A 24656-nucleotide genomic window follows, 5' to 3' on the forward strand; every position below is an offset into this window, starting at 1 on the left:
GCAGAGCAAGATGCTCTGTTCCCACTGCAGCTGCTGGGAGCTGAGGAGGTGAATCTGTCAGGCAGCTCTGAGTTGCCTCAGCTCCGTGCTTCTTGATGGCTCAACAGACTGCTGGGTTTTCAGGGGAAGTGTGCCTCTTAGCACAAAAGCCCAAAATAGCAGAGGATGCCACCAGCACTCCATCACTGACACTCTCTCTCTTCCTACCCTCCCTCTGTCTCTCCGTGCCCCCCTCCCTCCTCACCTCCCCCTTTGCTGGCCCCACATGCCAGGACATGTTGAAGAAAGAAGCTCTTCTCCTCATTCCCAACGTGCTGAAGGTTTTCCTGGAGAACGGGCAGATCAAATCCTTCACGTTTGATGGCCGAACCACTGTGAAGGTGAGCCCCTCCATTCCCCCCAGGGCACTGTGACACTCCTCTTCTCCCACCTGCCCAATCCATTTTTCCTCTCCTGCTCCCCGTGCACAAACACCGCAGCAGCTCTGGGCTGGCTGCGAGCTGCTCTGGCGTGATGGATGGCCCGTCTGCCTCCCCAGGCAGCACGCTTTGCAGCTGGCAGGGATGGGGGTTTGCTGGCTGTTTGCCTCTCCTGACTGCTCTTCTTGCTGTTAGCCTGCCCTCCAGCCAGGGTGGAGTGCCCCTGCCAGGAGCCAGCTCCCTCAGCACCACCACGGTGTCACCCCAGCTGCTGGGGCTCTAGCTGCTGGTCATCTCCCCCTGCAAGGTCACTGGGTACCATCCCGTGGACCCTCTCAGCCTCATCCTGGCACGGCCCCAGTTGCCAGGGACAAGTGGGCTCTTGGTGAGGTCCCAGCTCCCCCTGGGGAAGTAGCCAGTGCCTCGCACCCAAGCCTGTCCGTGGCATTTGCAGGACGTGATGGTGACGTTGCAGGACCGCCTGTCACTGAGACACATCGAGCACTTTGCCCTGGTCCTGGAGTATTCCAGCTCGGAGCAGAGCCACCGCTTCCTGCTGCTCCAGGACAAGCAGCCACTGGCCCACGTAAGCTGCTGGGTGTTGGGATGGGCGAGGTGAGGGGCTGGGCACAGAGAGCCTCCTCTTCCCCCACTGTGGGGCTTGGCTGGGATTGTGCTGTGGGATGGCACAGCCACTCCTTGCCTCCGGTATGGTCCTTTCAGGGGTGAAAAGAGTGGCCAAAGAGGGACACAGTCAGGGTTTTATCCATCCCATACTGACAGCACCATGGAGCTGCTCTGTGCTCCAGCCTGGACAGCTGCAGACAGCACTCATGAGCATCCTTGGCTGGGAGAGCCAATAAGCTAGTGCTGCACAGAACCAGGGATAAAATGGGGGATCATGGAGCAAGCATTAGCCTGAGTGGCATAAATCCTGCAGCACCAGGCAATGCTGTCACACCAAAGAAGTCTGGGATGTTGCTGGGATGAAAGGTGCATGGAGGAGGAAAATCAAATAACATGCCAGAAGAGAAGAGAGGGCATCTCGTGCCCTGCAGCCAGTGGTTCCTGGGCTCACTGCTGCCTTCTGTTCCTGCCACAGGTTGTGCAAAGAACACACTACCACGGCATGAGATGCCTCTTCCGTGTGAGCTTCTTCCCCAAGGACCCAGTGGAGCTGCTGCGCCGGGACCCCGCAGCTTTCGAGTACCTGTACATCCAGGTAGGGACTGGGAGCTGGTGGTGCTCGTGGCCCACACGTCTGCCAAGGCTGGACACACCTCAGGTGGCAGTGCCCTGTCTCTGTGGCTGTCTCAGGACACCTCTTCTCCCTCCCACAGAGCCGCAATGATGTGATCAGAGAGCGCTTCGGCACAGACCCCAAGCCAGAGATGCTGCTGGGGCTGGCTGCCCTCCACATCTACATCACTGTCTCAGCCACCCATCCCAGCCAGAAGGTCTCCCTCAAGAATGTGGAGTGAGTCCTCCTCCCTGTCCCCAGGCTTCTACACAGCCCTCTTTTGTTGTCCCTACATTGTGTCCCTGTGTCCCTGTGTCACAGCAACGTTTTGGGGTGCAGAGCACAAGGTGCTCTAAGAGCCTTCCCAGAGCTGGGTGGTGGCTCAGGGGCTTGGCAGCAGTGACAGCCAGCCCCTGATCCCACCATGGGGCTGTGTAGGACCTCCTTACACTGACATCCACCTGCATGCAGCAGCCAGGGCTGGGGACATTTGCTGTGAACCCAGGATCATTTTCATGGGAATCTGGGCTGATTTTCCGCCTGCATCCAAGGCAAGGAGAAGGCTCTGTGGCTGTGCAATCTCAGCCTGTCTCCAAGCTGTGCAGCACTGGCTCAGCCCTCCTGTGGCTCCTGGGGGTCCTAAACCCATACCCAGCCCATCTGGGCAGGCTGTCCTTGCCCAGTCTGGACAGGGAGGAAGGAGGGATGGATCACTCCAAGAGGACCCCAAAAGAGGTTTGGGAACTGGGGCCTGCATCCCCTAAGCTTACATGAAGGTGAGTGGGAGCTGGGGTCTGCTGCAGAGTATTCTGGGGAACTGCTGTTCCCCAGCCTGATGCTTGTAGCTGTGTCACCAACCTGGGGTCCCATCCCTTTGGGGACCCGAGCTGGGGGCTGCTGTTGCTCCGGCTGTGGCACCAAGGAAATGCTGGTGTGGCTCCAGCTCCCTCTGATGGCAAGAGGATGATCTGGGACAGTTTTCTGTCCCTCTCTGCCCGGTGAGCTCATGCAGGCTTCCCTCCCCATAGGAAGGAATGGGGCCTGGAGCCTTTCCTGCCCCCCTCACTCCTGCAGCTCATCAAAGAGAAGAGCCTTCGGAAATCCCTCTCCCAGCAGCTCAAAGCCCACCAGCACCAGCCTGGCGGCACCAAGGTGAGCCCAGCCCACACAGTCCCTGTTCAGCCCTCCACCCCAGCCTGCTGTCCCCAGCTTCCAGGGGACTCTTGTTATTAAATCCCCTGGGATGGGAGATAAATCCCAGACAGCCTGGTAGATACTCTCTCTCTCTTGAATCCACTTTCAAGAGCTGATCTGAATTGCAGGGAGTGCAGCAAGGATCAGGGGTGAGATCAGCTGAAGCTTGGCTGAAGTGGCACACATCAGCTCATTGTTATCTCTGCTTCTGGGCTTGGAAAGCTCTGGAGGCAGCTGCTGAGCCACTGCCTTGGTCCCTGCAGTCTTCACAGCTCCCCAGGGAGGGGGGAGTGTTGTACATCTCAGGGGGGTTATACATCAAGCACTGGGGCTCCTTCCTGCTCTGAGTTACCTCCCAACAGCTGCCCAGGGTGACAAGGGAGTGGAGACCCCCATCACCCATGACTCAGACTCACTGCCAGCACAGCCCATGCCTGGAGCTGCCTGACAGCTTGCCGTGCACCCCTGCTTGAGAGCCCCCAGGTCTGCCCCAGCCTCCTGCAGCTCTTTCCCCTGTGCTCACAGTGATCACCTGTGTGATGTTTTGTCAGGTCTCCACAGCCCAGGCAAAGCTGCAATACCTGAGGATCCTGAACGAGCTGCCGACCTTCACTGGGGTTCTTTTCAACACAGTGGGACTGGTACAGTAATTCAGGCTGGGCTGGGAGGTGTGTTGTGGGAGGGAGCCAGGGGGCATGAGGAAATCACAGAAACCACTTCCCTCAGTCTCCTGCTCTACCCTGCTGAGCTCCAAGCCCACCCAGAAAAGCCTTCAGAGCCTCTGCTGTCAGGTTGGATTTGCAGGTCTGCAGGGTCAGGATCTGCTCTGCTCTTGCCAGCCTGTGGGGCAATGAGATGACCTGCTCAGTGAAGTTGGAGTAGTTTCAGGCATATGTTTGTAGCTTGATTGTGCCCTGGCACATCCTGCCATCCATTCTGGAGGAGGGCAACTCCTGGCAAAGGCCACTGTGTTTCCTGCTTGCCCACACAGCCCTGGCTGGGCTCTCACAGGTGCTCCAGCCTGATCACTGCCACAGTGATCCTTCATCTCCACTGCTCACCCAAACCACCTCAGCAGGAGGAGAGCCACCAGCCCAAACAGGACCCACAAAGGTTCCCCACTGCCTGGCTTACCCTTCATCCCTCTCACTCCATCTCACCCAGAGGTCCCCATGTAGGTGTCACCTCTCTGCCACCCTTCCCTTTACCTCCACCCATGGTCTCAGCACTTCCCTGGCTTCCTGTGCTTTGCCTACTGGGTTCCATCTCTGGCAGCCTTTGATCTGCTCTGCCCCTCACCTCACAGCTCAAAGGGCTGTCTGCAAGAAACCAATGCAGGCACAACCTCATGGTGTCTGGTTGGTGCCATGGCAGAGCAGTCAGAGCCTGCTCCTGACACTGCTTGAGTAGACAGCATTTTTTTTAAATCTCTGACACCAAAGCAATGCCTCTGAGCCAGCCTGTGTGTTGAACTGTGTTGAAGTGTAAAAAGGTAAAAAGTATTCTGTTATTATCTTCTGCAAAGGCCTGCCCAGCTCCTCTTCCCTTCCACACCTGGCTTGAAGCATCCTTTTAGACCAGAGCAAGAAACGTCCTGATTTCCAGTCGAGGCTTTTGTGTTTCTTCTTTTCTGAAATACATTCACTCCCTCCTTTGCTTCCTTCTCTCGGAAGCAATGTCAGATCAGACAGATTTGTAACACACTTACTTTAGTGTAGTGACACCAGTGAGCCTGAATATTTCATGTGGACAGTCAGTTCAGAGCTCGACTTTTAAATAGCCTTGGCATCCTGCACACCACTCCCAGCCCTGCAGAGGGGCTCAGGGAGGCAGGTGGATGCCACCAGCCTTACCTACTGCTCTACAAAACCCTCCTGGACCTGACCAAGCTGCCAGCATTGAGGCTTGGCTCCATGGAGAGAGCCAGGTGCAGCCTGTGCCACCCCGGGGTGTGTTTGTTCACCCCTGTCTGTCTCTCTTTCTCTCCATGTGCCTGTGCCACCAGGATGAGAAGCAGCCAGCCACCACCCTGCTGGTGGGACCCCGGCACGGCATCAGCCACGTCATTGACCTGAAGACCAACCTCACCACGGTGCTGTCAGAGTTCAGCAAGGTCAGCAAGATCCAGCTGTTCAGGGAGAACCAGGGGGTGGCCCGGGTGGAGACGAGCATCCTGGATGCCAAGGTAGGCATGGGTGCCGTGGAGGCAGACAGGGGTGGAGATGAGGTTGGGGATTTGGGGCCAGCCTTTGAGGGGATTCACATCACAGCTGTGTGCTGGAAAATCTGCTTGGGGATTCCCAGAGACTCCAAAAACGCTTTCACACCAGGGTCTGCAGCATGTCCCCTGCTGGTCTGACTCCTTGTGCCATGCAGGCAGGGACTGCTGCTGAGGAACACAGGGCAGACATGGTGGCATTCTGGCCATGACCCAAACATCTACTTGACAGTTCAAGCAGGATCCTCGGGGCAGATGGGGAGGACACGGGCCAGGCAGGTAGTGGGACCCTTTGGAGGCAGGACAGCACCTCACCTCTGCTCAGGGCTGGAGAGGAGCAGTGCACAGCCATACCAGGGCTGGGTGCAGCTACTGGAAGGGACCAGGAGGTTTTGTGCATTATAGCACTTGTGGGACTTGTCAAGCCGGGCAGGATTGTTGAATAAAGTGGAAATGATGGGAAGGAGGTGTTGGGCTCAGTGTGAGCACAGATAACTGTGTGTCCCTGGCCCAGTAGCCACCCCCTGGGTATCTTGCCAGCTGCCCCCAGAGCACTCCTTGGCACGCCCTCCTGAGCCCCCTGTGTTATCATCCCCCATCTCCTGCTGGCTGTAGTGTAATGCAGTGCTGGTTCTGATAATCAATCCATGTGGTCAGGCCCTCCCACCCCTCCTCATCCCTCATGGGTCCCAAACCCTCCAGGAAAAGTTTCAGCAGCACAGTAAGATCTTTATTTACTTCTTTGGTGCCCAGTGCAGCAGCCAGAAGATCCTAAGGAGGTCTTCCCTTGGCCTTTGCTCAGGTTTTTAACAAGTTGGGACATGTCCCTGACAGACTCAAAGGCAGACAGCTGTGTGTGTCTCCAGAGCATCCTCGATGTCACTGCCTCCCTGCGCCCAGCTCCCCTCTGCCCCATGGGGAAGGACAGCTCAGAAGCAGAGATCTCACAAATACCAAGCCTTATCTTCTCCTCTTCTCCCACTTGGAATTCAACAGGACAGAGTTAGGATTGAGTTTGGAGTTAATTAGTCAGGAGCAGTACTTGGCAGAGACTGTCTGGCACACTGGGGCCAGGACTCTGTGGGGCATGGAGGTGCTGTTGCTCAGGTGTATCTGCACAAGCCCTCTGAGCCTTTGGCTGTGGGTCAGCTTTCCTGCCCCTGCATTCATCCCTTTTCCCCCCAATGAAGCTGAGCTGCTTTGCCAGCTGTCTCTGTGTTTCATCTCCTGCAAGCTCTCAAAGGCTCAGCCAGCCCTGTCTACGGTCCTTTCTTTGCACTGTTTCAGTCTCACAGCTGTAATCACAGTGGATTTGTTTAGGATTCTTCTGCTGCCTCCTGTCCTAGAGGAGGATTTTAGCACTTTCTCCCACCCAGGTCATTAATTCCTCCAAGTCTGTTTTCCTGCTGCTGTGCCTGGTCCAGTAGCTCTGCTAACCTGCAGTAACACCCCAGTAGCCTCTGCCAGAGCTGTGTTAATCCTCATCCCCTCTGCTTCAGCTCTCTCCTCCACAGCCTCATCAACAAAACCGTTTTTTTTTACATTCCTAACTCAGTGGTTATTTGGTCAACTGTAACATTTTTAACATCCCCTCTTCTGCATCCCACCGAGGTCAGTTGTTGTGCAGTTAAAACCTCGGTGTCCATCTGTGCCCGTCCTAACCCTTCAAAGCCCTCACCCTCCCCTGCTGCAGCCTGGGCAGGAGGAAGCCCTCCTTGTCCAGCCCCTCCAGCTGCCTGGGCTGTGCAGGAATCCATCAATTTACTCCTTACAGATCAGGAATAACCAGGGGATATTGCCTGCACCATGAGGAACCCTGCAGGTTCCTCCTGCTGCCCACGCCCCTTGGATTTGTGTGTATAAAATCATGATATTAATGCATTAATAATAGGCTGTTCATGACCCTGTTACTGTTTGTGGCTCACTGGGAGTGCTCTGAGCATGGCTGTCCCCCTCGTCACCTAGCTCCATGGCACTGGCACTGCTCCAATGCACTGACCTCTTGGGGTGCTGCCATCCTCTCCCTGGTGTGGAAGAGAGCAGTGTTCCCCTCAGCACAGACTGGCCACAGGAGAGACAGATGCTCTGGAGGCTTAGGTGATGCTGGCATCCATCTGCTCTAAATTAGGTGGCAATTCCCACACAGCTTGTCGACAGATCCCGCAGCACTGCTACCCTGCTGCAGAAATCCATTCTGTACCTCCACTAGCCCTTCCGTGCTTCAGGAGCAGACTTTCTCCTGTGACCCTGCTATCCAGCCCCCCAAAGGCTGGAGAAAAGCCAGCTCACTGGAGTAAGCCAGCTCACACACTTCCCATGAGCACGTCCACATGCACGATGGCTTTATCTCCATAAGAAATTCCAGGCAGCTGCCTTTGGCCATCAAAAGCCCCTCTGCCTGCCTGGAGTGGAGCAGCAACCCATTTATGGATCTTAGGAGGCTCAAAAGCACCGTGCCGGGGCAGAGGTGGCTGTTATCTGTCTTCGTTTAGCCATTATCCGAAGGGCTGGGTTTTAAAGCCAGAATGTCTGCTCCAAAATGAGGCATATGCTAATCCTACGCAGGACAGCGATGGATGAGGCAGGCTAAGAAAAGCAGGCAGAAAGATCATTATCTCACAGTGCTAATCTGCTCTCTACAATTATTCTATTGCACTGAACGTGTCACTGGCTAAAGCCCTAGGTCGCAAATCAATCCATTTCTGCTTCGAGTTGCAAACCATTAGAGGGCTCAAAGTAGTGTCCTGACTGCTTTGGGGACTTGTCAAATCCCTGTCAGAGCCTGTCAGAGCTCCATGGATTGCATTGTAGGAGCGGATGTCCCCCTGGGCTATTTCACCCTGATGCCTGGCACTGCTGCTGTCATGGGATGTTGGTGCTGGGGCAGCTCCCAGCCTGAATCTGTAGGAGGTGCTCGCTGAGTTACTGTGGAAACACAGATGGTCAGTGATGGTTTAGGGTTTTGTGCAGAAAGACCATCTTGAATTTCTAAGTGTAGTTAAAATGATGGGTTAAAAAAGGCCCCGGGTCATGGAGCAGCCCTCAGCTGGGAGGTCTGAACACCCTGACCAAACCAGCCAGCACAGTCCAGACATCCTTATCTGCTGCTGACCTGCAACCACAACCCAGACTCACCTGGCAGGAAGGAGCTGGAGAAGATTTTCAGGTAACAAACAGGCTTGAGGAGATCATAAACCATTTGCATTTATTTCTGACAGAAAAGAAATGCTATTTGTCTTATGAATTATTCACGAGGTAGTTAATTGGTTTGTTTTGGAGCTTTTTCATCCTGGGCTTCAATTTCTGTTTAAAACAGCCCATTTGGGATACAAATCCAGAGCTGGTACCTCTGCTTTGCCTTCTTCAGCTCTTTGCCACTGTGGCAAGAGCGGGGCAAACACTGACAGAACCCCTCAGAGAGGAGCTGCACAGACAGAAGAACAAAAGCCTCTAGGTTTCTGCTGCTGGTTCCAAGGATTTTTGTTCCCTGCAAGCTCTGTGAGAGCTGCAGGGAGGACAGGAGCAGGTTTTGTCTCAACAGTCAGAGAGGGACTGAGCAGCTTTGCTTGGCAATGCAGAGAAAGTTCCCAGCCTGTGGCTGGGGGCAGTACCACACGTCCCCAGCTGCACTGCAGTGGTGCAGGTGATCATTTTGCAGGTTCCAGTGGTCATTCTCACCTGACAAAGCCTCCTTTCTGCTGGGGGTGTTGCTTTTCCATTCTTCCTCCTCATGTTTAGGGATTGATTCTGGAGCTCATGTCTCTGCTGGAGGAAGGGAGGTGGCACAAGGTGTCCCCTGTGATCTTTATGCATTAAGTGCATCTTGCCAGGTTAGGGGGCTCTGCATCTCCTAGGGACTTCCCCCTTCTGCTGGGACCAGCATTTGAGAGTGGCCAGTGCTTCTGAGCCAGCTCAGAATCGAGCTTCAGGCGTGCATTTCCCTCCCTGGTGCAGCACTTCAAAGTCCTCCTGTGTCTCCCAGTATCCCAGGAAGGACAATACATCTCCTGCCTCGTACCTGGACAAGCCTGGCAGCCTGAATGGGGCACAGGGAGGTGATGGCTCCCTCAGGCTCCCCAGAGCAGGGGTAGGGGTGGGAGCTGCTCAGCTCCAGGTTCCCCTGGCTGTGCAGCTCCACAACTCCCACAGGAGCTAAGGGCTTGTTCTTTTTGAAATGTTTTTTCCAATGGAGCATTTATCCTTTCTGATTTACACAGCTGCACACCGCTGGGCTTTTTGTTATTAACAGTCTTGACATTGGGAAAAAGGCTGCTGAAGCACTCTGAATGCCAATGAAAGCTGCTTGGGGGAGAGCTGGATCAGCTGAGCCTGGACAAGCAGCCGAGCAGAGGAGCTGTCCCAGGCTGTGCCCTGTCCCTGTGCAGGGCTCTGGGGCAGGAGCCCACGGTGCTGGCTGCTCGCCAGGCACAATTCAATCAAAGGCATCGGGGTAATTGACTTTGGTCTCCCAGCAGAGCCTGCAACCAGCCTGTACTTAAGCTGTGATCAAGACTTGAGAGAGAAAAACAAAGGAAAAATTAATTCAGAAAGGTCCCTGGCCGCTGCTGTGCCTGGAATCTGGGTACTGGTGTTGGTGTCCCAGGGCGTGCTTCCAGCCTGCCATGAAAAAAGGAATGCTATGCACAGCTGGGGTTCAGCCTTCTCCTGTCCCCATGGAAGGAGCCAAGGAGCCCCTTCCTCTCACAGGAGATGGGATGATGACCCCTCTGAGCCTGCCCTGCTGCAGCCAGCCCCAAACCTGGCTGTGCTCCCCTGAGCTGGGGCAGGGATGTGCTGTGGTGCTGAGGCCAGTGCCCGATGCGTATTTGCCAAACTCCAGTCTGAAAACAGTGTCAAAGTCACCAGGGCAAGCAACGCTGACATTCCTCCACACTGACCAAAACCCCTGAGGTTTCTGCTACAGGAAGAGCGAGGCTTTGGAGTGACAATGGGCCCGGCTCTGCTTCCTTACACTGAATTAATCTTCGTTTACATTAAACCGTTGTGAAACGCTGTCACCTCAGGGGAGAGAGGAGGAATTGAGATTTCCTTTGGCTCGGTACCTGGGTGGGAGGGACAGATGCAGATCCCTGCTGGGAATGGGATGTGAAGCAAGGGATTGGGATGCAAAGCAAAGCACTTCCCAGCTCCAGCACCACTTCGAGCACTGCCTGCAGGCACCCAGGACAGGAGCCAGCCAGAAACAAGAGAGGCAGACAACATGTGGAGAGGATGAGTTTCCAAGCCTGCAAAGCTGAATTTGATTTGTTCATTAAAACAAACAGACAAACAAAACGACCACACCCAACCGAAAAATGCAGTCCTCTAAGGAAGGAGAGACCTGCAGGTCTAACGAAGGCAGTGCCCTTATTGATCAACAAGTGGGAAATAGTGGTCCTAGTCACAAGCAGCCTGGTATTGATAGAGCTGAGTTAATAGTGCTTAAGGGGAGAGAAGGAAAGGTCAACGTCGAAGTGAAAAATTGACTGCTGCCTCGCTTGGCCCAGGTACCTGTATTATTAAATAAAAAGTTGGCAGTGCACCTCAAGTAAACCAAGGAACATAAATTATGTAAATTCATCTCCCATATTTCTGCTGAACTGCATTAAAAGAAGCAGGGTAAGACCCAAAGTGCATGACAAAGGGCGGAGATTAAAAAGAAATGCATATAATCTTAGAGGTTATAGTATGAATAGATTGGGTGATAAATTAATTTCAGTATGAGGACTGTTAAAATCATCTAGCATAACCCTGGCCAGAAAATTTCCTGCAGACCTTTGTCTGAGCAAGGAAATACCCTCCAGAAGGATACTGAGATCTTACTTAAAAGCAGGGCATAATGGAAAAATCACTTTATCATTAAAAAGCTAATACAGAAGTAATTTCTTCTATCCGGTACAAATGTGTTTTGTTTTACTTCACAGAGTGACTGGTTGCCAAGCAGGAGACTTTGAATGAAAAGGTGTCCTTTCCTCATGAGACCTAGAAAATCTAGGAAAACATTATGAGTGAAAGATCAAACCCTCAATCATTTCAGGCTGGTATTACACATTTAGATGTAGGAAGAGCATCCTTGTGAAAATTTGCTTCTTTACATGTTGGCACATTACAGGTCAGAGATGAACCTTTACCTGGGCATCCCACTGGGAATCTGATGCTTGACCAATACTTGGAGCAGTAGGATTATCCCAGGAGGTTTGCTTCTATGTAAAACTTGGAGTTTTCGTCCTAAAGGTGCTGCTGTCCTGACAAAACACAGACAGGCATTTCTGCTTTTCCCTCCCAAGGAAGCAGAGCCCTGGGGTCCACTGAGGAGCTGTAGCAGCAAGAATGTGCCTGTGAGAATGAGGAAGAGGATGGGCTGGTGGGCATTAGACAGGCCAAAGGTGTGGGGTGGGAGGCCAGCCAGGGGTTATCCAGATTAATAACTTGTTCCCCATCAGTTCTCAACATCACCTCCTGATTAGCAGCTGAGAAAGAGGGTTCTGCACCTTGTGGCCACAGTGCTGCCAGGGCAGGGAGCAAGGCTCAGAGGAGCAGCTCTGCTTCTGCCCCTGCTGCATCCCTCCCTGCCTTCCACCTGCTCGCAGAAGTCTCTGCCCTACTGCACCACTGGGTTTAGAAAACTGAGAAAGATTCATGCTCTTCCAGCTTGCTGCCTTTTTGTCGGGTTTAGTTGAGATTGAGCAGCAAGTTGAAAAAACTGCAGGGAAATACACAGGGATGTCACAGTAAGCCCCAGCCACGTGGACACCAGGCTAGTCCTGACCTCAGGCATGAGCCCTCAGTGCCTCTTGCAGGATGTTTCTAAGGGAAAGGAGGCGAATCCCTTTTGCCAGAAGCCGTGGGTGTCGCAGGGAAACCCAAAGCACAGACTGCAGTTCTTCAGAGTTGTTCTTATTTAGAGCAGTTCCCTGCAAAGCTATCCTGAATGTGCCATCTAAAACCCTCAGCACATGAGTTGGAAATGAATGTTTTGTGCACCTGTTCACAAAGTCAATATTTGCTCAGCTCGCCCATGCCTGGCTGTCTCCACATGATCTCGTTTGCCTTGCCCACATGGAACAGGGTGACCAAGGTTGCCAATGCCTAAAAATAACACCTCCATTAGCTGCCACCCCTGATACCTCCTCTTTGTGGAATCATTTCCCAATGGAATAGGGCTGCTGCAATCATGGTGTCTCTTTGCCTCTTGATTCCATAAACCACTTTTATATTTCAGGGGGATGTGGGTGCAGGGTAGACATCTCAAAGGCGCTGAGCTGTTGCAATATCAGCAAAACTACCTAGTGGAGTGGAAGAGAGAGACTCAGTCTTGTAACCCAGTGTGGGAAAGTCTCAGATCCTGTGCCAGAATTCTGCTAGTGAGCAGCAGAGAAGCCACCAAGGCCAAGGGAGATGCACAGCCTGACTGCAGCAGCTTTGCTCACAGTCAGTGTTGGTGTAAACAGCTCATAACCCATGAGCAGGACACAGACCCACAGCACTGTGGGCTCCCAGGCCAGGGGGAGACCACACATCCACAGCACGGGTGGATGGCTCCAAGCTGCACCTGAAGTGATTTAATCCCTAATAACAATATTTAAATGCTTGATAATTAAATAATTCTCACACAGCTTCCCTGTCAGTATATCAGAGTAATCTCTTCTAAGCTGTAATGTCAATCAGGTTTAAGATTCCTCCTTTTCAGAGCAGAGTGTCACAGTTAACCCCAGCATGCCATGCATTTATTGCTGGAAGCCGTTCTGGAGGCTGGACTTACTTGGACACCTGGTAGGGAGCTCACAGCACCCTGGTGTTGCATTTGTAGTTGAGAAACATCAGTCAGGGTTGTTGTATCTCAGTCCTGTTGTCCTTCCACATGCCCTTGACCCAGGGGTTTCCTCCTGCCAGCAAGAACCTGCATCTTTGGATGGGTGGGAGCATCTTGAGGCAGAGGTAGCTGAGCAAAGATGGAAGTGGGTCTCAGAGATGCTGGTCCCCAGCTGGGGCACTGGGGCTGCCCTGGAGGCTGCATGGTGAGCACTGACAGGGAGGCAGTGAAGGTTCACAACCCTGTGCCACTCTGCCTTGGTGGGATTCACACGTGGTGGAGACTATCCCCTGGTTTTCCTTTTGGAAGGGGATTCTCAGCCCACCTTGGCCTCTTGGTTTAATCTCCTGGCAGTGGGTGTTTATCAGCCATTGCCTCCCTCCCACTGGGATTTGCTCCCTCCTTTGCTGCTGACGCTCCAAACCCTGCAGAACAGAGCAGGGAAAATGCACAAATATGTCCTCATTCAAGAGATGGCTTGAAAAACCCAGGAGGGCTTAGCCCTGTGAAGAAGCCACTTGTTTTAAGGATACTTCATACACAGAACACATGGTTTCCTTTCATCACTCATGTCAAGACTGGAGCTGGGCTAAGAGTCTCACCCCCCTCACCACTGCATGCCTACCTCCCTTGAGCTAAGTTGAGAATCTCTTTGCTCCTCTCTCTCTGGTTTGATACTTCCCCTTTGATCTGTGTCATCTCAGGTTTATTTTCCAGGATTCAGAAAGAGCTTTGTCAAGCAGGCAGGGGCAGAGTCTCTCAGCAGAGGACATTCACTTGTCAGGCTACTTCTCTTCCACATCAAGTTATTTCTTTTCCTTTATCTTCCTGGACAGCAGCCAAAGAGGGAACTTCTTTACCCTGGCCCTGGGAGAAATCTGCCCCTGCCAGGGGATGGCATAGCTTGGGGATCATATGCAGCTCTGTCCAGGGCTGATAGCTTCACACCCAAGTTTGTTGCAATCTATGTCCAGAGCATGACACTCTGGCCTAAGAATTGGCTTGGTGGCTTACAGTAGCAAATAGTAAGCAGAGCACAAAACTGGCCAGTGGGTACCAGGAACCTCTTGTGGTTATAAAACAAGAAAACCAAAATAGTTTTAATGTTTTTCACACTGCGTAGGCTTAAGTGTTTTTTTTTTTTTTTAAACAGCCTCGGTGTTCCCTGAATATGGTAAATGAATTCTTCTGAGTCCTGAAGGGCTCTCAGTGTGCAAGAGGCTGAGTGTGGCGGGACAGGCTCAGACTATACCTGGGTACAAAGGTCCTTTAGGTAAAGGTGCTTGTGAAAGGGGCAGGTGAGGGCAGGAGCTGTCTTTGCCATAACTATTGAAGGCACTTGTCCAATTGTTCCATCTCACGGGTCTCTCTTGAGCAGTGCTGGGTGCTCAGACAGAGCATGGACCTCTCAAGTGAGCTGTGCTGACACAGGCTGCTCTGCCCAGCCTGGTGCCAGCAGTGCACAGGACCTCACAGGCTGGGTAAGAGTGAATCCCACCCCAACAGCTTCACTGGGCTAGCTAATCTTCTCCTTGGGACAATCTGGGAACTGGGAGTTGCACTGTCTGCTGCTAGATTGTGCCGTGAGGTTATATGTGTCACACAGATCGTGTCTGAGTTTCATCTCTCTTTAAAGCAAAGATCTTTTTTAGCATGCAAATAAATGCTCTCCTAAAAGGGAAGGCACCATCTGCTCCTAAGCACAAATTTAATTTTACAAAGGGTTAGGTTTAAATAAGATCCACAGTCTCAGAATGGTAGCTGGGGGAACCTGTAATGGGGTTTGGCCCCTTTGGCATCTTGCTGGAAGCAGATGTTTTAATTCATGGGAGGGAAATACGGTGCCTGCAATGAAAGAGGGGTTCTGGCAGCTGGAGACCCCACAAACTCCCTGTGCTCCTCCCGAGGTCCTGATGGTTGAACAGGTGCTTGCAGGTGGGCTCAGAGCACAGACATGGAGACAAAGGATCAGAAGGACATCCTTGTGGGTCCCTCATCCTAGGGGGAGTCAGCAAGCAGGAATCACAGCTGCATGCAGACACTGTCCTGCCATTTGTTGGGTGAGCTGGAGCACGGCTGTGCACCCAGCTGGTTTTTCATGTGGGAGTGCTGGGAGCAGCAGCAGCTCACCAGTTCCACCAGTGCAGGGCCCAGCACAGCCCCCTTGGAGCTCTGCCCCATCAGCTGAGCCAGTGACCCTCATGCACTTTGCTCCTCTTGCCTTCCAGCCGCTGGTGTTGCTGATGGAGTGGCCTGAAGCCACCAACTTTGCCTGCCTCATCGCAGGCTACTGCCGTCTCCTGGTAGACTCCAAGAAGATGATCCTGTCCAGGGCTCCCAGCCAGCCACCCCCACCTCAGATTATTAAGGCAGGTACGTTTCAGCCTCTGCTTTCTGTGCCAGCCCCTTCCCCAGCCTCCCTCCCCTCCCTCTGCCCAGTGCTCTGCAGCATTAGGAAGCCGAAGGCTTTCTCTTACATCTCCCCTCTGCTCCCACTCACCTTGAGAACCAGCAGACTCCATCTTTAAGCATAAAGCAAGAGCAGGGAGACAGGTCCTCATTTTGGGTCAACCAAAATGACTTGTGGTATCAGCTCAGGCCCTAAACACTATGAGTTGTCGTGGCAGCTCCTGGAACAGCTCCAGGAGGTGCTCTTTGAGCAGCTGCCAGCCACATGCTGGGTCCTCACAGAACAGCCTGTGCACTGCTGCAGGGATGCAGCACACATTTCCTGGCTGGCATCCTGCTCTGGAGCCCCACCTGAGTGTGTGAGCTCAGGGCACTGCATTCCTGCTGCCTCCTGGGGCATGGGGGTCTGAGCCTCACGGGCAGCCCTGCCAGCGTGGCTGCTCTGCTGATTTCCTAAACCAGGAAGGCAACTTTGCTGTCCCAGCTTTTCAGGGAGCAGAAGGCTGGTCTGGACCCAGCAGGAGCTTCCATCCCAACAGGGACCAATGCTGTCCCTTGAGGATGGATTGCACGTGTGAGTCACCCTCCGAAAAGAGCAATGATTCTCAAGAGTGATTTCAAACAAGAGCCAGCCATGAACTACATGCTGCTGTTACATGTAGTTGCTCACATCCAATAAATTTTGTATAGGAAAATATAAAATACAGGTTCAGTGAGTGGAGATGGGCAAAATACCAATCCAGGTGCCTTTGGAAGGTTGCTCCCAGACCTTCCAAGTGACACTGCAGCTCCAGAGAGCTGTGACAAGTCCTCAGTTCAGCTGCCAGTGTCAAAACTCCCTTCTCAAGATGGGCCTGGCTTGGGGAGGTGGGAGGAGTGCCGAGAGCTCACAGGGTCCTTGGCAAAGCACCTGGTGCCTTTGAGGAAGGCACCTGAATGTGGTTTTGGTGCATGTGGGAGGAGACACTCACAAGAGGGATCTGGAAAGCGTCTGCAGCAACCTCAGTGAATCCAGAAAAGGCCTGGCAGGTGATTTTGGTGTAAGTATAAGCAGCTTCTTCTCCTTTCTTCCCCTGTGACTCTAACTGACAGCTCTCATTGTGCTCGGCTCTTGTTGCCCTATGGAAATTGTATTTAATGTATTTAATCACATTTTGCTGTGAGCAGAGGGTGTTTGCAACTGAACTGGTTTAACTGTCATCAGAGTGGTCCTTCCCTGGCTTATGCCACCCTGACATGGGCTACAGGGACACATGGGACATGTGGCTGTGGGGAGTCAGAGAAGTGGAGACCTTCCCATACCCAAGGGCTTGGAAGGAGGCTGGCAGCACCCACAGTTCCTGCCCTCTCAGGGGATGTCTCAGCATGTGCAAGTGGTGTTTGTCCACCCTCTAGCTATTGTGACAATAGCCAGAATTTTTCCCTGAGATTTTGCTTCAGGGCCATGGTCCAGTCCTCTACCAGAAAGGGTTGTAAATCTTACCCTGTTCTTGACAGTGTCAAGAAACCAATGTAACTCTGCAGGGCCAGGAGTAAGTGCAAGAGAGAGTCACAGTGTGGGTAGGACAGTGATGGATCTGTGCCAGCCCCTCTCTGGATGGCCTGGTCTATCCTCCTGGGTGCAGTGAAAACCTCTGTGACTAGTGGAGTGGAGCAGTTTCCTTGCAGACCCAGAGCAGACTCAGGCACCCTTCAGAAGGAGTGAATTTAGAGAGTATTGGTGAAAGAGTCTGCTCACAGTTCTGGTCTCCCCAGGGCTGCAGGCTGAGCTGTCAGAGCTGGGCGGATCACAGGGAGCAGCCACTGCTGATCATTAGCACATCCTTGCAGGAGAAAGCCCCACTGGGACGAATTAAGTTAGCCCAGACTTCCCAGGCTGCAGGCAGACTGTGCCAGAATCTTAAATATAAAACCAAGCCTTGGCCCATGCTTTTACCTAGAAGAGGAGCACATCCGTCTTCCCTGAGGCCCATTAGAGCCTCCTGCTGAACAGCAGACATTTTTAGAAATGAACACGCTGTCTGAATGTTGTCAGATCCATCTCTCTGCCTTTCCCTGCAAAGCCATATGCCAGACCCTTGCCCTCCGTTGTGCCATGCTGGAGCTACACAGGTGATTCACCTCCCTGTCCCTTCTTCTCCCCACTCTCACCATCAGCCATCATTAGCCAAGCAGCTCTCTGCCCTTAGTTGCTCTCTCAAATCCTTGTCCGGAAGTTTTCTTCTTCCTGAGCATGCAGCAGCTGGATTTTGGATTGTAGGGGTTTGGCCCCATTCAGCAGCAGGCCTTGGCTTGGCATGGACAGCCAGCAAGCCTCTGCCTCAGCCTTTGCCACCCTGCTACAGCCCACATGTTCCCAGCACCAGCCTTTTGCTCCCTCACACAGCTGTCATTTCTGAGCGCTGCCACGGCCAGGCATGATAGAGAATTTGCTTTTATGGGGATTTTAGCATTGCAGGTGATGAGCAGTATAATACAAACATGTGTTTGGGGAGACAAATTGTCCAATTTGTTGAGCTAATGAATTTAATTAGGATTTATTTGATTTAATTTATCCTTGGTAAGACAGAACCTGCATCCCATGGCAGCCACTCTCAGCACAGCTGCACAATCCAACCTGCAATGCAGACAGATGGCCCTCTTGAGGGATGGACCACTGGCCAGAAATTCAGTATTTCAGCCACTTTCCCTGCACAGGGGAGCAAGTGGAGGCTGTCACTGGGAGATACTTAACAGCAAGAGCAATGGGCTCTGCTATAGCCAGCCTGATCCAAGGGCTGTCAGCCAGATAGAAATAGCACATGGATCATGGGCAGCGAGGGAAGGGGCTGGGGGGATGTCTGTCACTTGAGCACAGCCAAACTACAGTTGATGTCTCCCCAAAAGGCAATATTATTCCACTTTTAGTAGTCTCCTGATGAACACTCTTTGGTGTGGCCAACATTACCCAAAAATGGCAACAATTCCATCTTGCCATATAACACATGAGCTATAACAGGCTGAGGCTGGAGGTCCTTGGAGCAGCCAGGTTGCTCCTGCTGCCCTCTGGATACAGCTGGTGGATCAGTGATGTAGCACCCACATCCCTGTGTCTCAGTGCCAGCTGTGCTGGCCAGCCCTCCTCTGGGCTCAGCTCTGCCCCAGCAGAGGGATTAAGATCAGGGACCTGTACTAGGACCAGGACTGTTTCATGTCTTCATCAAGGACACAGTGAATTGAGAACACCCTCAGCAAGTTTGCAGATGATACCAAGCTGAGTCATTCAGCTGAAATGCCTGAGGGACAGAGTGACATTCAGAGGACCTGGACAAGCTCAAGCAGTGGCCCATGGGAATCCCATGAGGTTCAACAAGGCCAAGTACAAGGTGCTGCACCTGGGGCAGGGCAATTCCAGTATGGGGTTGGATGAACAGATGGAGAGCAGCCCTGCAGAGAAGGACTTGGGGACGTGGGGGATGAGAGGCTGGACATGACCCAGCCACGTGCACTCACAGCCCAGGAAGCCAAGTGTGTCCTGGGCTGCACTAAAGCCCTGTGGGCAGCAGGGGAGGGAGGGGATTCTGCCCCTGACAATTCCTCAGCAAGATCAGCCTCTGCTTCACTGGTCAGACCCCACCTGCAGTGCTACCTCCAGCTCTGGGGTCCCCAGCACAGGAAGGACATGGACCTGTTGGAGCTGTGAAGGAGGCTGTGAAGATGATCAGAGGGATGGAACACCTCACGTAGGTGAGAGTTGGAGGTTTTAGTCTTGAGAAGAGAAGGCTCCAGGGAGGCTTTTTAATAGGGCTTGTAGCTATATGGCAAGGAGCAGTGGTTTTAAATTGGAAGAGTAGATTCAGATTAGATACGAGGAGGAAGAGTTTTATAATGAGAGTGGTGAGGTGTAGGCACAGGTTCCCATCCCTGGAAACATTCAGGGTTTCCTTGAATGTTGGATATGGGTCTGAGCAACCTGAACTAGTTGAAGGTGTCCCTGTTCATTGCAGGAGGATTGGACCAGATGGCCTTTAAATGTCCCTTCCAACTCCTTCTGTGGTGCAGGACACTTCTACCCTGGTTCCTGGCAGACAGGCCCAGTAGGTTTTCCAAAGGACCAGCCAGGTGGCCTGACTGTGCTTCAGGGAATGTGGGTGTCCTACTGCAGTGCTGAGGGCTGGAGGGCAGAGAGCACACAGATGCTTCTCCAGGGTGAGCAGGAGCTTCCCCACGCTGCTTTCTCTTCATCCGGGTGCTGCTGCTAACGTGCCTGTTGTGGTTTTGGTTTAGATTACATCAACGCACACAACTTCCACCGGCCTGGCACGGCAGGGCACATGGGAAAGAAAGAGAATGGGCTGGTGGGTGGCTCTGCCACTGTCACCGGAGCAGCCGGGGCTTCTGCCACCAGGGCTTCGGACTCGGAGCTCATCCGCTTCTGCTACCTGCACATGCGAGAGCAGAGGAAGGAAAGAGAGAGCGGGACGGATATCAATGAAAACCTGATTTTTTTTGAGGAAACTCGTCCCAGGACCAAATCTGACCCCACTTCCAAAAGCTCTGGCCAAGGCTACAACGGGGCAGCTAAGGAGTACGACCCGGATGGCCTTGAGCAAGACAGGCAGGCCAGCAGGGCCAGAGCACACACCATAGACACTCACCTGCGCAGCGACACCTCCCACTTCTACTGCGAGTCCTGCCAAGCCAAGATCAAGAGCAGGCTGGCCTCGGGCACAGGGGGCAAGCCTGGCAGCACCCGCGACAACATGGTGGACTTGATGTCGCTTCCCCCTCCCGGGAATGATGAGGAAGAAGATGAGACAACATCCCTGCTCCCCGCCATCGCCGCCCCCCCTCCTGGCTTCCGAGACAACAGCTCCGACGAGGATGACCCCAAGCGCCGGGCAGCTGCCCAGAGCCAGGAGCAGGGCCGGCACCTCTGTGGCATCCTCTACGACGAGATCCCGGTCACTCTGATCGACAGCGTCCAGCCACGGACGGTCCGAGACCATGCCCAAGAGCTGGATGATGCCCTGGTGTCCACTCTGCAGGCGCTGGAAGCCCTGGCTGCTTCAGAGGATTGTCCACACCCCCCACCACAGCAGACAGCAGGTATTTTAGTGGCTGTGACTCCCTTTTTTCCCTATAGCCTTTCTTTCCTACTGTACATCCCTCCCTTAGTCTCCTCCTATCCTATACGTGACTGTGAAGCAGCTTCTAGTAAAAATTAAGCTGCGGCAGGAGGCTACTGTAGCAGGAGCAGCCAAGTTGCTGCTCAGAAGATTTCTAAGAAGCTGAGGTGGAACTCCTCTCCCTGGCAGTGGCTGAAGGAGTCTCTTGGTTATTCCATATCTGCCACGATGCTGGGGCAAGGCACTAACACACCAGTACTGTGAGCATGAGTTCCTCCCCACTGTAACCCCACTCAGCTGGGATCTGTGGCCATTGGTCTTTGCAGGTTCCCACCCAGGTTTTGCAGTGTGTGAGCCCTTCACAAGGCAAACCTGCTGCCAGATGGGTGACTCTGAGACCAGCCTGCTGGCAGCACAGTCCTTTGTCCCTCTTCCCACCTTGGTTGCCCTTCTCACTATGGCAGAGTACCTGTTGCCCAATTTTTCTTTCTCGTGCCAGACACATCCCTATAGCTCTGCTACCACCAACAATGGAAAGCTTCACAGGATGTTTTCCTTGGCCAGAAGCTCTTGCTGCATGGAGCTCTCAAGCCAGCTCAATGCTGACAAGTGATCTCCCTTAGAAGCTTTTTCTCTTAGTTGTGAGAAGTCACTGAAGTTTCTCCAATGTGCCCTGCATTCCTGGGACCCTCCTGCTGCAAGGAGTTCCCCTCTCCTCCACACAGCACTGTGGTGTGAGGGTTGTTGTGGGGTTTTCTTTGTGTCCCTCCTCAGGTCTTATTGTCCTGGCTGCCATCACTCCTGAGTCATCCTTGGACTCTGGCCACGAAACGAACTCCTCAGAGCTGACTGATGTCTCGGAGATGGTCTCTGCTATGAAGCAGCATCAGAACGCAGCCTACTTCCTCACCCAACACATCAACAAAGAAAACCTCCTGGCCAGGAAGGACTTGCCTTTCCGAATCCAGAGCTGTGCTGCCCAGGCTGTTCTCACCTCACCCTACCCCCTGAGCCGCCAGGACCTGAGCCCTTCACTGAAGCCAGCCTTCTCTACCCAAAGTCCCAGCCTTACCAACTGCAAGAGCAAGCAGGAGCAGCAGCATGGGGAGCAGAGCTGCACCTCGGCTGCCCAGCCAGGGCTGACCTCCCAGCTTAGTGAGCAGAGCAAGGAGGCTTCAGTGCCAAGCTCTGAGTGCAAAGGTGTAGGTCACACAAAAGCTGCCTTTGAGGTACCTCTGCATGCCACAGCAGCCCCGAGCAGGGAGCAGGCACAGGATGTACAAGAGAAGATGCCTAAAGAGGTGCAGCCAAGCTCCAAGCTCCTCCTGGATCAGAAAAGCAGTGTAACTCCAGCCATCATTTCAGCTGCTCTGCAGCAGGTGGCAAATGCAAAAGCCTCAGCTCCCCAAGTGGTATCAGCCTTAAAAGAAGACCAGAACATGAATGGTACCAGCAGCTGTGCACCAGCCAGCAGCAAGCCTTTGACACTTAAAGGAGGTCCACAAACTGCAGAGACATTATGCAACTGTCAGCAGCAGCACTGTGAAGTTTCTCCAAGTCCTAAGGAAGCTCCTAGCAGTCAGGCTGAAGCTTTCCACCTCACCTCAGCAGGTGAGGAAATGATGTCCAGTAAGACTTTTGCCTCTAAAAGCTACCAGCAAAAGGTGAGTAGAGATGCTCCAGGAAAAGTTGCAAGTGGAGAGACAGGTCAGAAGGCAGGTGGGGAAGCTACAACCCTCGTCCTGCAGAAACACACAGCTCCTTCAAACCAAGGACAGAAAATACAACAGGAAAGCTCGACCAAAATCTTAAAAGCTGAGAGCAGCAATGTACACTCTTCATCACCTGGTAGCACTTTCAGGAGCACCAGTGAGGAAGCCAAAGGGCCAATCCAGCTGATGCCCAGATCCGAGAGCCTGCAGATTAGCACTGTGCCTTCCAAAAAAGTAGAAAAAGTTCTGGACGTAACCCAACAAGATGCTGATGTCCCAGCTAAACCCAAAGCCCCAAAAGCTCCCTTCAGGCTTAGGAACCTGTTCTCTGCAACATTTCCCACCCGGCTGAAGAAGGAGACGGACGAGCGGCAGGCCCAGCTGCAGAAAGTGAAGCAGTATGAGCTGGAATTCCTTGAAGAGCTGCTCAAGCCAAAGAGCAAAGGTGACCTCCCACCACAGGAGTATCTGCACCCACCTGCCCCTGGGCGCTGCAGCTGCCAGCTGAGGAGCAGTCCTGTGCAAAAAGTCCCAGGGATGTCCAGGGAGCAGAGGCGTAGCTGTGACTGCAAGCGGATTTGCAGGGGAATGAGACCACCCCCCAACCAGCTGGTGATACCAGAACTGGAGAGGCGAGGCAGGGATAAAGTTGCAGATGACCAGAAGCAGGTTGAAGCCATTAGGCTGACAAGCATGAGCAGCCCTTCCAAAGGCAAACGGATACGATCCACAAGTTTAGAGTCCAGAGACAACCGGTCAGATCCAGAGAACGGCATGTCCTGTTTGACAACGTGCACCTCTCGAGGGGAGTGCATGGGTGCACCCCACTACAGGAAGCTCCTGCGTCGCTACAGCGTCAGTGAAATAGATAAGACTGATAGGACATCCTTGTCTTCTGACGTCTACCAGAACATCTACACAACTAAACAGAAAGGCCCCCAGAAAGAGCCTGAGCCCAGCATCGTCTGTCCTGTTCTGAAGAGCAAAATCCAGGAAGCCTCTGGAGTGGCTGACCCCTCCTATGTCCAGATAGCACAGGACAAAAAGAACCAGAAGGGTCCAGCAGTGTTCTCTGTCCAGGAGGAGATGTATCCAAGTCCTGCTGAGCTGCGGGATGAAGACATGGAGGATGAGAAGTGCTGCTCCATCCGGTACTGCTTCTACTACAGAAAATGTGATGTTGCAGATGATGGGAGTGAGAAGGATGAGCTGTCCTATTCCATCCCCATGCAGATACTCCCAGGAATGAAGTTGGACAATCAGATGGTCCCAGTCATGAGCAGGACTCTTCAGGTCCTAGACGCAACAGCCTGCAGCAGTCCCAATGAGAGCCAGACCCAGGAAATAGATTTAAGGACCTCCAGTTTTGAGGGGAGCTTGGCAAAGATCAACACCCTTCGAGGGCATGCCTACAGCTTTCCCAATGGGTTTCTGCAGGTGCAGCTGGACACCAATGAGCTCCTGACCATCCTGAGGCAGTGTGTGCTGAGCCCTGAGGTCCGGGACTGCAAACCCTACATCTCCCAGCTGGCTGAGTACAAGCAGGAGCTGGCCCTCAAGTTCAAGGAATTCCGGGCGTCCTGCCGCCGCGTGGCCGCTGTCGACAAGAGTCCCACCCACATGCTGTCTGCCATCACAAGCAGCTTCCAGGTGCTAAGCAGCCTCATCGAGACCTTTGTGAGGCTGGTGTACGTCGTGCGCTCGGAGTCCCAGCGCCAAGAGCTGCTGACGAAGGTGGAGGAGGTGGTGAGAAACTACACCTTCCTCCTGAAGGCTGCCGAGGAGTCCACGGCCAGAACGCTGAGCCACCAGCAGACTGTGGAGCAGCTCGCCCGCCAGTCAGCCACGGTTGCCACTGTCATGAGCACTCTTACACGCTCCCTAAAGACGTTGATCAATAAGTAAAGCCAGCTGTGAAGACCAACAAGCCAGTGTGTGCCAGGCCATGCTCTCAAATCTCACAGGTCTGGCGAGGATGCGATGTCTGCATGCCCACGTTTACCGGGGTTTGCGATAGCCAAGACACTCTTTGATCTCTGCAGAACAGATGGTTGTGTTGGTGATGGGTTGGAAAGGTGAATTCGTGCCCTGTCACAAGCTGTGCAATTTCAGCTGGTCAATGGGATTCTGGCAGCTTCTCTGCTTGTTCTCCCACACTGGCTTCTTGGTGACAGTACTTGGGAGGTACAGGCACCCCATCTCCACACCAGTTTGGTTCCATGGGGTTCTGGGCCTCTCTGCAAAGACCTTTGTCACAGTTTGTGGCAGGTCAGTGGGTTATCAGGAGCTGAGCTGAGATCTCCTGGCTTCACGTGGGCAGTCTGGAGCCAAACCAGTGTCTTGCCACGTAAACAAAGCTTCTGCCTCCAGGATCTTCCTGGCCCATAAACACAACGTAATTAGCAGCAGAAGGGATCTCTGGGGTGCAAGTCCCTTCTGCTGTGCTAGGGCTTGGGAATTAGTCCTAGCATGGACAGGTTGCCATAATCCTGGGATAGAGCTAGGGCACCCTACTGGGCTCTAGCCTCACAGCCTGGGCCCCA

At 53.3% G+C, this 24656-nt stretch overlaps 1 protein-coding gene across 1 annotated transcript; it reads left to right on the forward strand.

Moving 5' to 3' along the window:
- The first annotated feature begins 272 nt into the window (after positions 1-272).
- On the forward strand, positions 273-24018 carry FRMPD3 (FERM and PDZ domain containing 3). Its single transcript, XM_062502856.1, has 10 exons — positions 273-380; positions 874-1005; positions 1522-1641; positions 1760-1896; positions 2688-2811; positions 3405-3494; positions 4859-5038; positions 15113-15257; positions 19560-20381; positions 21176-24018. Exons 1-10 carry the CDS (start codon positions 276-278, stop codon positions 24016-24018), a joined length of 4698 nt encoding a protein of 1565 aa, XP_062358840.1. The 5' UTR covers positions 273-275.
- Positions 24019-24656: the final 638 nt, after the last annotated feature.

The sequence above is a fragment of the Cinclus cinclus genome, chromosome 15, assembly GCF_963662255.1.
Source record: "Cinclus cinclus chromosome 15, bCinCin1.1, whole genome shotgun sequence".
NCBI classification, from domain to species: Eukaryota; Metazoa; Chordata; class Aves; order Passeriformes; family Cinclidae; genus Cinclus; species Cinclus cinclus.